Source organism: Adelges cooleyi, unplaced genomic scaffold (genome assembly GCF_023614345.1).
Source record: "Adelges cooleyi isolate 19-005CV unplaced genomic scaffold, UGA_ACOO_1.1 ACOO_flye_CR_arks_rails_tigmint_CR_PRNA_247, whole genome shotgun sequence".
Classification (NCBI taxonomy): Eukaryota; Metazoa; Arthropoda; class Insecta; order Hemiptera; family Adelgidae; genus Adelges; species Adelges cooleyi.
Window position 1 is genome coordinate 13,634,503 of NW_026095912.1, and position 12,421 is coordinate 13,646,923.

The following is a 12,421-nucleotide window of genomic DNA, read 5'->3' on the forward strand; positions in this document are numbered from 1 at the left end:
AAGCTATTTGCTAAGTGGGAAAACCCGTACCTTTGCCCGGCAAACGCCACTACGGGTACTAACCGGCTTACATCGGCTGGTAACAATTGTGTACCGGCGATAACTGCAGAACGCAGCTCAAATCGCACACGGATTTCATAATATGAAACATTCCCGTTCTAACCGTGTAATTAATCATGATTTTGTTACTTTTTTCTCTACATTTTATCCTCATTTGTAATTTTATTGCAACGATTAGCCGGCATTCCGGGTGGCAGCGAATCACACTAGACCGCAGCAGCAGCAATAATAATAATAATTATTATAATATATTACCATATCGAATGCAACGGATAATAATTCTAACAAGCGCTATGCGATTGCCAGTAGAGACTGCAAAATATACTACCTATGTACTATGCAGTTAGTGCGATTTGTATCCAACAGCTATATAGCAATCTAATCAATGCAACACGCAAAAGCAACGCGGTGTAACGTTTTATCAAATAATATATACTTGTATACACAACGTTTTATAAATTACTTATGGTAAAGGTATTATATTATGCACTACAGTAACTATTAAAGTGGAGAAACAAAGGATGAAATTACAGGAAACATGATACATCTTTGTTTATAATATCCTAAATAATATTTTACTTTTCCGCCGCGAATACTTGGATATATTTAATCTGAAGACACCATCACAATCTATGATGACAGCGTTGTCCTTCGAGATCCGTTAAGGGTTTATAATATCCAGAGGCGCAAACCATTTGGAATCAATTAGGTCGAGGCAAAACATAAGTTAGCAAAATACCCAAACAAGTAAAAGAACAAATGCGTTCACTAACATTTTTGGGTCTGATCATTATATCCATACATAATTAAATTACAATAACAAACAAAATGTCATTTGTATTTATGTGTTAATACTTAATATTGTCAATGTATTTTTTTAAGCTGTAAGTAATAATCAAGAGTATTAAAACCATAGCGGCGTAAGTAGCATTAACCTCACAAGGTTTAATAAAAACTCTTGTAATACAAGTTAGTAGTGTGCTGTCATATAGTAGTATATCATTAAGACTAATACACACATGCAAGTATTAACATTCCTGTGCAATATTTGTTTACAAACTATGTAGTTTTCTTTTTATAAAATAGCTGACCGACTGAAAATTGTATTTGCAATGCCCTAAGTTCCAAAAGAACTTTCCAATGTTAATATATTAAATATAAAAATCATAATAATACTATTATATTTGTCTTACACGGAAAACAATTAAGTGGTTTGTAAGAAACAATAGCAATATATTATTTTGTTAAGAACGCGTTGTTAAGTAAGCAAATCAATACATTAATTTTACTATAGTTTATCATTTCGTACACTGTATATCAACGTGTTTTAACTAACAAAGACCAGTCATACTTCTATACAACCCAACACAATTGGCAGGTATACAACGAATAATAAATATATTAAATCTAAAGGTAATTACTAAAAAGGATTTGTTATTTTTGTAATCAATTTTCGACATTCTGTCTTCAGGGAAAAACATTGATATTATGGACACAAATCAAACTGAACAAAGACAGCCGCTAGTGTCATCGTCAAACAATTTTTTGAATAATTATAGATGTTCAAGGCATCGCGAACTGATGAACTCAAAGTATAAAAAAATTAACTATTTTTTTTTTCTCAATAATTATAGACTTTAATGATAATATTATTATTGTTGCCTGTTGTCCATATCAGCAATGAACAACATAATGTATGGGACTGCCGATTTACTGCGACAAACAGTGAAATAACTAAGATACTGGGCCACCCCGGCGATGGTCCGACGGCCTGCGACGGTCGTTGGTCTTCCCCTAAGAAGCCAAACAAAATTCTCGCTGTTTACGGACTTGAGCATTTGTCAATAAACTGTGACATGATTTTCAATTTGTTTTGTTTGTTCGGAAACGTGGTTAAAGTGAAGGTGTTAAAAAGCAAAATGGCGTTGGTCGAGATGGAAACGCTAGAGTCGGCAGACGAATGTATAGACAAACTGCACAAGTTAATGTTGGACCATGAGAGGAAAATTGAAGTTAAGTAAGTAACATCATTCGTCGGGACGTACGAATGATACCACGGAGGTACCTTTGTTAATTTAACAAAAATATCTATTTTAAGACCATTCGCACATGTACATAATAATATGATACACTGTATACCTATAGATATTCGAAACATTATTCTATCTACAATGAAACTAGTAAAAGTAGTAAATTGTTGGACGGCACTCACGCTCACAAAATATACTCCACAAGTAAACTTAATAGATTCACCAAAGCTTCACACATAAACAACAGAAGACCAACGGCTCCGTCAAAAGTAAGCACATGGCTTATAATATTAGTGTACTATTATATTACATTTTTTTTTTTAATGACACAAACATGTTATAGATTTTACATTTTTTTAACGCCCCAACTGACATTACCGGGCTGGACATACATCAAGCTGTATCTAATTACCTCGAGAGCAACGAAGCCATAATTTCCATAACTATTTGTACGTTAGAACGTGATTTAACAATCGCAATCATAATTAATGTACTTAAAATGGTTCTTTGACAGTGCCTAAAACACAGAACGCAAAATGTTCAACGGGATTAATCGAATTTAATGACGTCGCCCATGCAGTAAAAGCTGTCTTAAAGTCTAACCATTTGCTTATGAAATCGTCAAGTATTTATTTTTTTTGAAAAACACTAAAGACTTTTAGTTTAAAGTATTATATTTCATTTGTACATTGGTCTTTTTTAAAGTGTACATACGAATTTTATAGTATACCCGTGTACCTACTATTTTACTTATTTTAAATTTAATATTAACAATGTAGTGATAATAATGAAAGTCGATTTATTTAAAATGTACAGCGAAACTTACATACAATAATAAAATAATAGGTACACTTTCTAGTTTCCACTAGGTTAGTTCGTAAGGGTTTTCAATTTTTTGGCTTCCAATAGGGTACAGACAAAAAAAAACCATAGAAAAATAGTTTTGTTTAGCGTTAAAAGGTAAAAATGGTAAAATCATAAAATTGGGTTGATAATTATTTGTTGCTGTTCGAATATAACTTTGTTTTAACATAAATATGATAGTATAATATAGAATCCATAAACTAAAACCATCAATTATTTTTCTTGGGGTTGACGTCAGACAAATGATAATAACGACCGTTTTCTTACAGAGTACAAGTACCCGTTTCTGATGAAATTGTGTTTTTCAAATTATTATGAAATCAAACAAATTTTCAATAGTAATAATTGTTCGGCGAATGTGAAGACACCACTACTGCAATGCCGGTCCATGCGTTGCACACCTTGGGTTTTACACAATTCCGAACAAGCTACAGCTACTACACTGTTTTCAATATCTTGGACCAAAGTTGTGAACGATAACGACCCGTGGACTCTGAGACAGGTCGTAGAGTCGAGTGAACACAAATGGGTGTTTGCAAAAGATGACGACATAACGACAAAAAACAATCGCACTGAAGTTCTAGATATGCTCAAGAACATAATTTTAGAACACAATGATGCACGTGACAACGTGGACGACAAAGGCGATAACGTCGACAACGTCGAACATAGTGACGTTAACAAGATTGGTCCGCTGGGGGATGCATAGAATATATATTGTATAATATGTTGTTATATGTTAAACATTAAAAAAAAAAAAACAAAAACGCTACAAGATAATACTCTAATGTTTCATTTGAATTGTTCAATTCAAATAATTACTAGAATTTAATCAATTACAGATGCCTCGGCGCGTTTGGGTAAAACTTTTGTTTTATACAACAATCGTCTCCATAGAACAAAACCAATTTGGTAACACCACCTCTTGAAAAGTGTTTCATAGGTGATAGGTCCAAGTAGTATAGCTTATAAAGTGTAATCAATGATATATAGTTTGAGAAAAGGATAATTTATAGCTTATGTATATCTTTTTTTCATTTCTATTTACTTTTGTTTATTTTAATTTTTATTAATTCTGTGTATGACAATAAAAAGAAAAGAGGCCGAGATACCACATAGAAAGTCAGTCAGCCTATACTATTTGCTATATTATTCTTAACAAAGTGTTCAGAAGTATTTTAGAAATTGCATTACTTGTATGTATTCCAGTGTACATTTTTTTGAGGATTGTTTACTCCTTGGTTATAATCGTCCACTTCAACTTAAATGTTCTATTCAGTAAAACTAAAAAACAAAAGATATTTAAAACAAAATTTTACTGATAACTAAAAAGACATTGAAATAGTTGCAATGTAATAAAAACAAATATAGTTTATGATTTTGGTTACACAATATGATTAATAGGTGCTTAGGATGTATTGCCCCATCTATATTACAATTTACATGGACTTACATCATAGACGTGTACAGGTGCATAACAATCCAACTTTATACTATTATCAACTCCAATATGTGACTATCTATTTTATCTACATATTTTGTCGCAGATAAAAAACATTATTTAGCTTTTATTATTATTATCGTTTTTAATGTAATACTAAAAATTCATAGAAGATTTTTTAGGAGTGACCCTTGACACTAGGTTAGGTTAGATAAACTACTTACTCTACTTTAAACATTTATACGTTTTAAGAATGTTTAACCGAAATAAAATACGAATAATTTGAATTTATTTATTTATTATAATTTATAAAAATTATATTTAAACTGATCACTTTATATATTTTTAAGGTAACTGCATAAACATATAATGCTACTCAATATAAATATGTATATATTATCTACATTAAAATTCACCAGCCTTTTTTAAGAGTTAGATAGGTTAAGAGAGTTTAAAATTGAACTCTACGACACCTAAAGTGAAATAATTGAATAATTTTAAAAAATGTATTTTAATAAATAAATAAATTAAAACTTGTTATTCAGCTAAAGGTTATCAGAAAAAATAAATTTATGCCATTCTTGAACTAAAACCATTTATAGCGTTAAAAACAAACAATCTTTAAAAACATTTTTTTACCTAATTTAATAAATGTAGACACTAAAAAATTTGTCAAAGAGAATCTTATCAGTTATCACATTATTAATTTTTATTAATATGTATATAAAATAATTTATTTTAAAAAGTTATATTACTTGGATTCATCCCTGTCGGTTGTTAATTGAGGATCACTGTGAGTTATCGTACAAGAATCGTATGATTTTTCAATATAATTTGGATTTGTTTTTATCTCAATAGCGTTGTTAAATTTCTCTTCCGACTGGCCATTTTCTTAATTTATTTTAAATAAAACCTTGCAGTAATAATCATTTGTTTCGTCTACCTCAAGTTTAATTGCCGGCTTGTCTCCTGCTTCATCAAGTCTAAAACAAAAGTATATTTTAAACATAATTGAGAAATAAATACCTATCCTTCTCTTAATCGCATTACATCTTATTAAAAAAATGTAATTTAAATATTTTGTTAAAAAAATTATATTACTTGTGTGGATATCCTTCAATTGTGATATGAGGATCATTGTATGTTATCTGACAACAATTGAATGATTCAATTGCAGGCAGTTTTGTTTCATTCCCTACGGCATTGGTAAATTGATCTTGGGACTGCTTGTATTCTTTTACTCTGATCATATATGCGTAGTAGTATAATCCCAGGTTTGCATTTGAATTTTTCGGTTTTTTTTTTAGTTCATATACTCTAAAAAAAAACAAAGTATACTTTAAAAAAATTACTGATTATTGAAAACGATTAAAACATGAGTATAAATCACAGAGACGACATTTTTAGCTAATGAATGCTATTCTATGAAAAGAGTATGGAGGTTCCACCATAGAATGACATACATACATTGGAATTGAAAAACTTAAAACTACAAATATTATTTATTTTACAATTAAAATTGAGTTCCCCGTTAGCACAAGGCAGTTAACTGATTAAATTAGTTTTAGAATAATACTAAGGTCTAATAAGCAATAAAAATAAATTAACTGTGAATATTTATCGCATTACAACAAAAATGTGTCTCTAACTGGCCGATTGACACGACAAATTAATAAGAACTATTTATCTGCAGTGTCTTAATTCTTATATTAATAATTCATATTAATCTATTCAATTGGTGATCCACAATTACTTTGAAAGTTTAATTGTTGTGTGTTATAATATATAGAGGTGCGATGGTAGTCAGTACCAACTTCACCATATGGTGAGAACATACATTTAACGTGTCAAACCCAATAATTGTGTAACTCTAATTGTGAAATCACTCTACTAAGTATAATGTAATGTCATGCAATAAACCAGTAAACCAGTAAATGTAAATATACATTATCATATTACATAGATTAGAGCCCTGACAGCTGTTTTATCGTAGCTGTATAGCAGTGAGTTACAAGTTATATTGCTAATTAATTGCCCGCTATTGATGGTCATTGACTTCCTTAACTTTTAGACAATAAAGCTAGTCCACACTGACATGAGAAATGTTTGTCAACGATATAAGTTTGTGTACAAACCCATAACAAACAATAGGTAATATATAAATTCACACAAACCTTACTTTGATGTTTGGTAGTACCGATAAAGTTTGAAACATTGGCGCGAACATGTTTGCAAATAGGGTGTTGTTACACTGCCATGCAAAAGGCAATGTGACCCCAGATTTATTCTTAAACAAATGTGCTTAAATAAATCAAAGTGTTCTAATAAACTAGTTTATATTTTTTAATAAGTAGCATTATGAACCCGTGACACGGAACTTGATGAGACCGCTGACACCCGAGTCGTGTAACCTGAACCTAATAACTTCTATAAAATCACACAATTAATAGGTAGGTATAATCATCATTATTTAATCTTAATAAACAACGATTTTAACTTTCTAAATAAATTTGGCCCTATGCCTAACCTAAGCTGACTAGATCACTATTACCTTTGACAGCGCAACTTCATAATTAGTATACCAGTTGCAGTAGGCCCCTTAAAATTCACAATAAGTAACTTAAATAAACGTACTTACTTAAAATAATAATTTTTGGTATGAAATCACAACACATTAAAAGGCAAATAACACAAATCTAACGTTTAAAGCATTCGCATCTAATTTCAAATTTACACAATTTCAATAAACAAGATAACTCAACAAGAAATCACCAATAGATATGAAATCATGTTATCAAAACATCGCATATAATTTAGCTGATTACATAAGACGAGGTCCAAGATGTAGAAAAGATAACGTGATACCGCCTTTATGCTGCTTCTTATCAGTAAAAAACTGGACGAAAAATCAGGGGGCTGCATGCATTTCGGTACTACAGCTTTGCAGCATAGGCTCAAAGTGGTCTGGAATAAAAATTAACCTGTCTTAACTAGCAGTACCTATCTCCCAATTCGAAAGAAAAAAATTTCCGAAGTCATCCATTCCTTTTATTTAAGACGTCACTAATTGGGTTTGAAATTTTACTTCAATTTAGGAGAAGAACAGGGGGGTAGTTTTTTTTTTTTTAATATAAACTGTCATGTGGCATATCAAAATATATGTTTTTAAGGTTTCCGAGTTCAATTTTAATAGTTTTTAAATTTACCCTATTTTAGGGGCAGCAGAGGGTGTAATTTTTGTAAAATAATTGTAAAAAACGAATTACACACGCCAAAACATATTTTAACGTCACTAAATTCAACAATAAAATCAAATTTGTAAAAAAAAATGTATATATTTTATTATAATTATACAAATAGTTTTCTAATAAATATCAAAGCCCAATTAAAAAAAAAAATAATTTTCGTTTGATATAACAATACATTTTAAAACATAAAAGATAAATATATATTTATGTGATTTGGTCAAGTTAAAAAATGCATGAACAGTTTAGAAAAATATAATTATGAGAAAACGCTATCGACAATAAAATTTAATGTAAATTAAACATAATAATTGTTTTATTGAAAAATTGCCTGTAAAATGCGCCTTAATAAATGCTAATGTAGAGACAAATATCTTCACACAATTAGTGTGTTGGCTGTAGCATTTTGTTTTTTTTTCTATTCACTCTCAAGTCTCAAAGCTCTTAAAGTTACCAACTTAAAAATTGTTTTCATTTGAATTACCGTACTTACTTCATTTTTTAAAAATCAAAAAAATAAAATTATTGTAGTCGAATGTTAAATGACAATCCTGAATAATGTGTACATTTATGCAATTGAAAATTAAAAAACGAGAAAGAAAATACAAGAATGTAGTATAATATAGATTGTTGTTTTTTTTTTTAAATTATTTTTTAAGCGAAACGGTAACATAATTTAGATGATTTATACCTATTCATATTTCAAAATAACATAACCGTCCACATAATTTATCATTCTTTTCTAGGTAGATAAACATTTATTAACATTTAAAATCACATTATTCTTACTTTTAAAAATAAATACAACGTTATTAAAATTGGATATGGCATTGTCTCCGTATTGTTGTTATAATTTTAGCCTTTTTGCTCTGAAACCACTAATAATGGAGTAAAACGCATTCTGGCTATCTATATAATTATTAAATTTTTTTTTTTCTAAATTTTTATCTAGGATTCTGTGATAATCCAAAAAAAAAATTAACTTCCGAAAAAGAGTCCTAAATACTGAACTAATAATTATTGCACTTAAGGGCTGACCTTAATTTATGATTTTGACAAAAATTACCTAAACCTAACTCGCCTTCATAAATAGGGAGGTATATCATCCTCTTTTGGAAATTGCATGCAGTCTGTTTTTTTTATGTAAAAAAAAATGTATTTTAATATTGAAAAATATACAAATTTAATTTAATTACAAGAAACTGAAATTTTCAAATGAAAATCGTCTTCCTACTATGCATAGTAAAGTAGCCAAACAACTCGAATCTCTTTACAAAATTGAACTTGGACCATTCTAAGTATCTGATATTTTGTCTAGCTTTTTGGTCTAAAATAAACAAACATATGAAAAAAAAAGAGTGTGACTCATGAAAGTAGGTGTGGAGTGAGGTTATGGGCTAAAGAAAGAGCAGACTTGGCCACAATGTAGATCTCACTACTTTGATAGGCCGATTTTTTTTTTTTTATCTAGAACTTGGTATGGAATCTTCAGATTTTTTTCCTTTACTTACACTAAAAGTATGTGTTTCCTATAGTTGTGTACCTTTGTGCTAAATTTCACCTATACGAGAAGTGTCTTATAATTTTCATGAGCAGTGAGTGATTCTGTTACAAAAATGCAAACTTTGCAAAGTTCTCCCTTTTTGAAAAGACTAAATATTAAGGGCTCGTCATTTTTAAAGCGTCCTAAGCTCCTTTAGGCTTAATCTATGTTTGAAACTTCAAGAGCCCATCATCTTAAGAAAAAGCAAGAGATATTATGAGAATTAGAAAAACCGGGTGAATCGGTTCGTGTATAGATAAACTGGCATTACCGGGACATGGCCTGCTCAGATGATCAGCTGTGCCATCACATAATAGGGTACCATCGTATTATCGATTAGTGCCCCGGCAGCGCAACTGGCGGATGCTGCAAAAAAAGGGTGGCTTTTTCTTTTTTATGATAAACGATAGCGCAGTTCGGCGTCCTTACTGTAATAATAGTATTATTAATTATAACGTTCACGTGTGCAAACCACAATAATATTATTTTTAAAAAATTGAAATCATTATTACTATCGTAGCGTGTAATAATAAAGTAATATAATAGTTCTTTTGTTATTTGTAATATCGCGGTGGCCGCTAACAACGACTTTTAAGATACTCGTGAAGTTAATATTTAGTTATAATTTTTTGTAAATAACTCGTCTTCGCTATGGATCGAAAAATGTTTATGGAAAGATGTCATAAAATGAACGAAATGCGCAAGTATGCACTGTATAGTACTAGTACTTACCTAAACTAGCTGCTTTTGTTTATAAACGATTTTATTTTGTGTATGATTGTATTATATTATTATCTTTTTTCATTGCGCACACTTTGTTAAATTTTAAAAGTTCTATCTTGTAATGTATAACAATATTATTATTTTAGGGAAAAGATATTATTGGATTTCGTATTGGTTAACGACAACGGTGACCAAGTATGGGGTCATTTGTTCAAGATGGCTTCAATGAGCCCTTTAATTTTAGAACTTGCTAAGAAGGGAGAAAGAAGAGTGCTTTTGAAAAATATAAGTGCTGAATCGCTGGAACATATAGTTAATTACATGTATACTACTGAAGTAGACCTAACTTGTGATAATGTTCATGTAAATTACTTATTTATTTATTTATTTTGTCATTCAAGAATTTTAATTAATTTAGAATATTATTTTAGAATATTTTAGCTGGAGCTACTGATTTGAGGTTGGACCATTTACAATCACTGTGTTGGGATTTTTTTGAAAATTCTAATGCCTACGAAGAGGATTTTGTTCGTTGATGTCTTGGTTATAATAGTATGATGGATATTATTAATAATTAATAAGTATTAGTTCGATTTTTTGAACTTCGATCTATGACTTCTAATATTTAACTAATAACTTGATAAGTAATTTTTTTTTTGTACAACATTCATTGTCAGCTTTTAAATGGAGTTTAATTTTGTTTGCCTATACATCACTAATATCCTTAAACTTACTTACTTAAATTTTTCCTTTAATATAAGCTTAGTTTTTTATAAGTTAGATATTATATAGGTAGCTTATTGCATACCTAGATGATAGGTGTTAATAATATAAATGTAATTATTAACTTGCATTTAAGTACAAATTTTTCATGTAATTTCCAATTGGTATTTATAGTGGTTAATGATGTAACCACTATACTTCTACTACTAGTATAAGATCTAGATTAAGATCTATTTGTTAGCTTCAATGCAGAGCTGAGAAGCTTTTATTTTTTTGTATCCGAACCCACAATATCTTTTAAGCCATAAGGTAGATTTTTTCTTGAATTACTGTTGCATAATCACCATGTTTTTAAATGATTAATTGAAAAATTTAATTTTAATTCTTTGATCTAGCACTCCATTAAACATTTTACAATAACTGTTAAACTCTTAAACCGCATCCACACTGCCGCCCAAAATGTATTTAATTTTAACATGTTTGCTGTTTTATTTTATTCAAAGATAAGGTAAATATATAACAAATTAAATATGAATTTTATTTTGAATTTTGTAATGTAAGTTATATTGTGTTATATACCTTAGAAAAAAATCTGTGCATCATTTTAATTAGTTGACGTGAAATATTTCCAGTGTATCTAAGTTTGCAAATATGTTTATGAAGGTATTTAAATATTTAAAATAATGACTTATAAGCTACCTGCTAGTTTGATTAACTTTTTTGAATAAGCTGTAAATGTGTTTCTAAATATATTTCGATAATATGTCAATCACTTAAACATTTTGTATTCTTTTGATTTTTTATTAGTGATTTTAACTCTAAAACCAATAGCCTAAAAAAACTTATTTCATCATGTCCGTTAGCTGTATCGCAAATGTATATTTTGATCATTTAAACATTTATATATAAATATTTAGAGAAACTCAAAATTATTGAAATAATTAATCACATATTTTATACTTATTAAGTAATTCCTATTAAATATTAACATTAAAACTAATATTTAAAAAAAAAAATCATACTATATTATCTATACTATCATAAGCGTGTATTATTGAACACACTCTACCGGCCCAAATACTATACATTTACTGCTGTATAATTTAATTTTTAATCCACAGTACCGCGCTATCAGAAATCATGGCCGAGTACCTTAGATTAAAGAAAGTAATTGTACAAGTAAAAGCGCCAGCCATAATAGATGAATCTCTTCTTTAACTCTGATTGAAACCTAGAGGCATTTAACACAGTCGATCGACAGGGCATCATAGTTTTCTCAAGTCAGTTATAGTTTCACAGTCCTCTTTTGGTGAGCTGATATAGGTAATTCTATAGACATGTAAATATATAGTGTTAAAATAAAAAAATTATATATAAATCATTAAACAAAAGTATAAGACTACAGAAATAACATAATAATAATAATAACAAGACTACAGACTTTTGAGAAATTGTACATGTTAAAGCCCAGTTCTATATCTACATGCGACATAATTTTCAGACCTTAAGCTCTAAACCTTGGGGCTTCGTCTAATAATAACCAAATAAAGAAATAGTTTTCTCGTCTTCTGGGGGAAGGGTTTATGATGTATTTTTGGTTTGTCAACGTTTATCTAAAGTATGATGTCTAAAGAATATGTCGCTTAAAATTTAACATTTCATACTTAATAAAAATGTAGTATTACCTTAATAGACATCAGAAAACTTTGTAAATGTTGTAGTATTGAAAATGTCCTTGATCAGAAGGCAAATTTAATACATATTTATGAATTATAATTAATGAAATAAACAA

General features: G+C 29.3%; 1 protein-coding gene and 1 long non-coding RNA gene across 8 annotated transcripts in view; one reads left to right on the forward strand and one right to left on the reverse strand.

Moving 5' to 3' along the window:
• Window positions 1–12,421, reverse strand: part of LOC126837243 (zinc finger protein ZFP2-like) — a 40,830-nt gene that overhangs the window by 12,334 nt on the left and 16,075 nt on the right. The window contains exons 1-5 of one of the 7 annotated variants that reach the window (XM_050571073.1): window positions 7,034–7,146; window positions 5,497–5,712; window positions 5,151–5,378; window positions 4,149–4,238; window positions 2,503–2,607 (exon numbers count right to left, since the gene is read on the reverse strand). In XM_050571073.1, coding sequence (XP_050427030.1) covers window positions 2,503–2,573 — 71 coding nt within the window. In that variant the 5' untranslated portion in view covers window positions 2,574–2,607; window positions 4,149–4,238; window positions 5,151–5,378; window positions 5,497–5,712; window positions 7,034–7,146. The other 6 variants (XM_050571076.1, XM_050571074.1, XM_050571075.1 and 3 more) reach the window with 6 other exon arrangements.
• LOC126837252 (uncharacterized) lies at window positions 2,427–3,640 on the forward strand. Its single transcript, XR_007685485.1, has 3 exons — window positions 2,427–2,539; window positions 2,605–2,715; window positions 3,224–3,640. It is a non-coding gene; the product is annotated as an uncharacterized LOC126837252 (long non-coding RNA).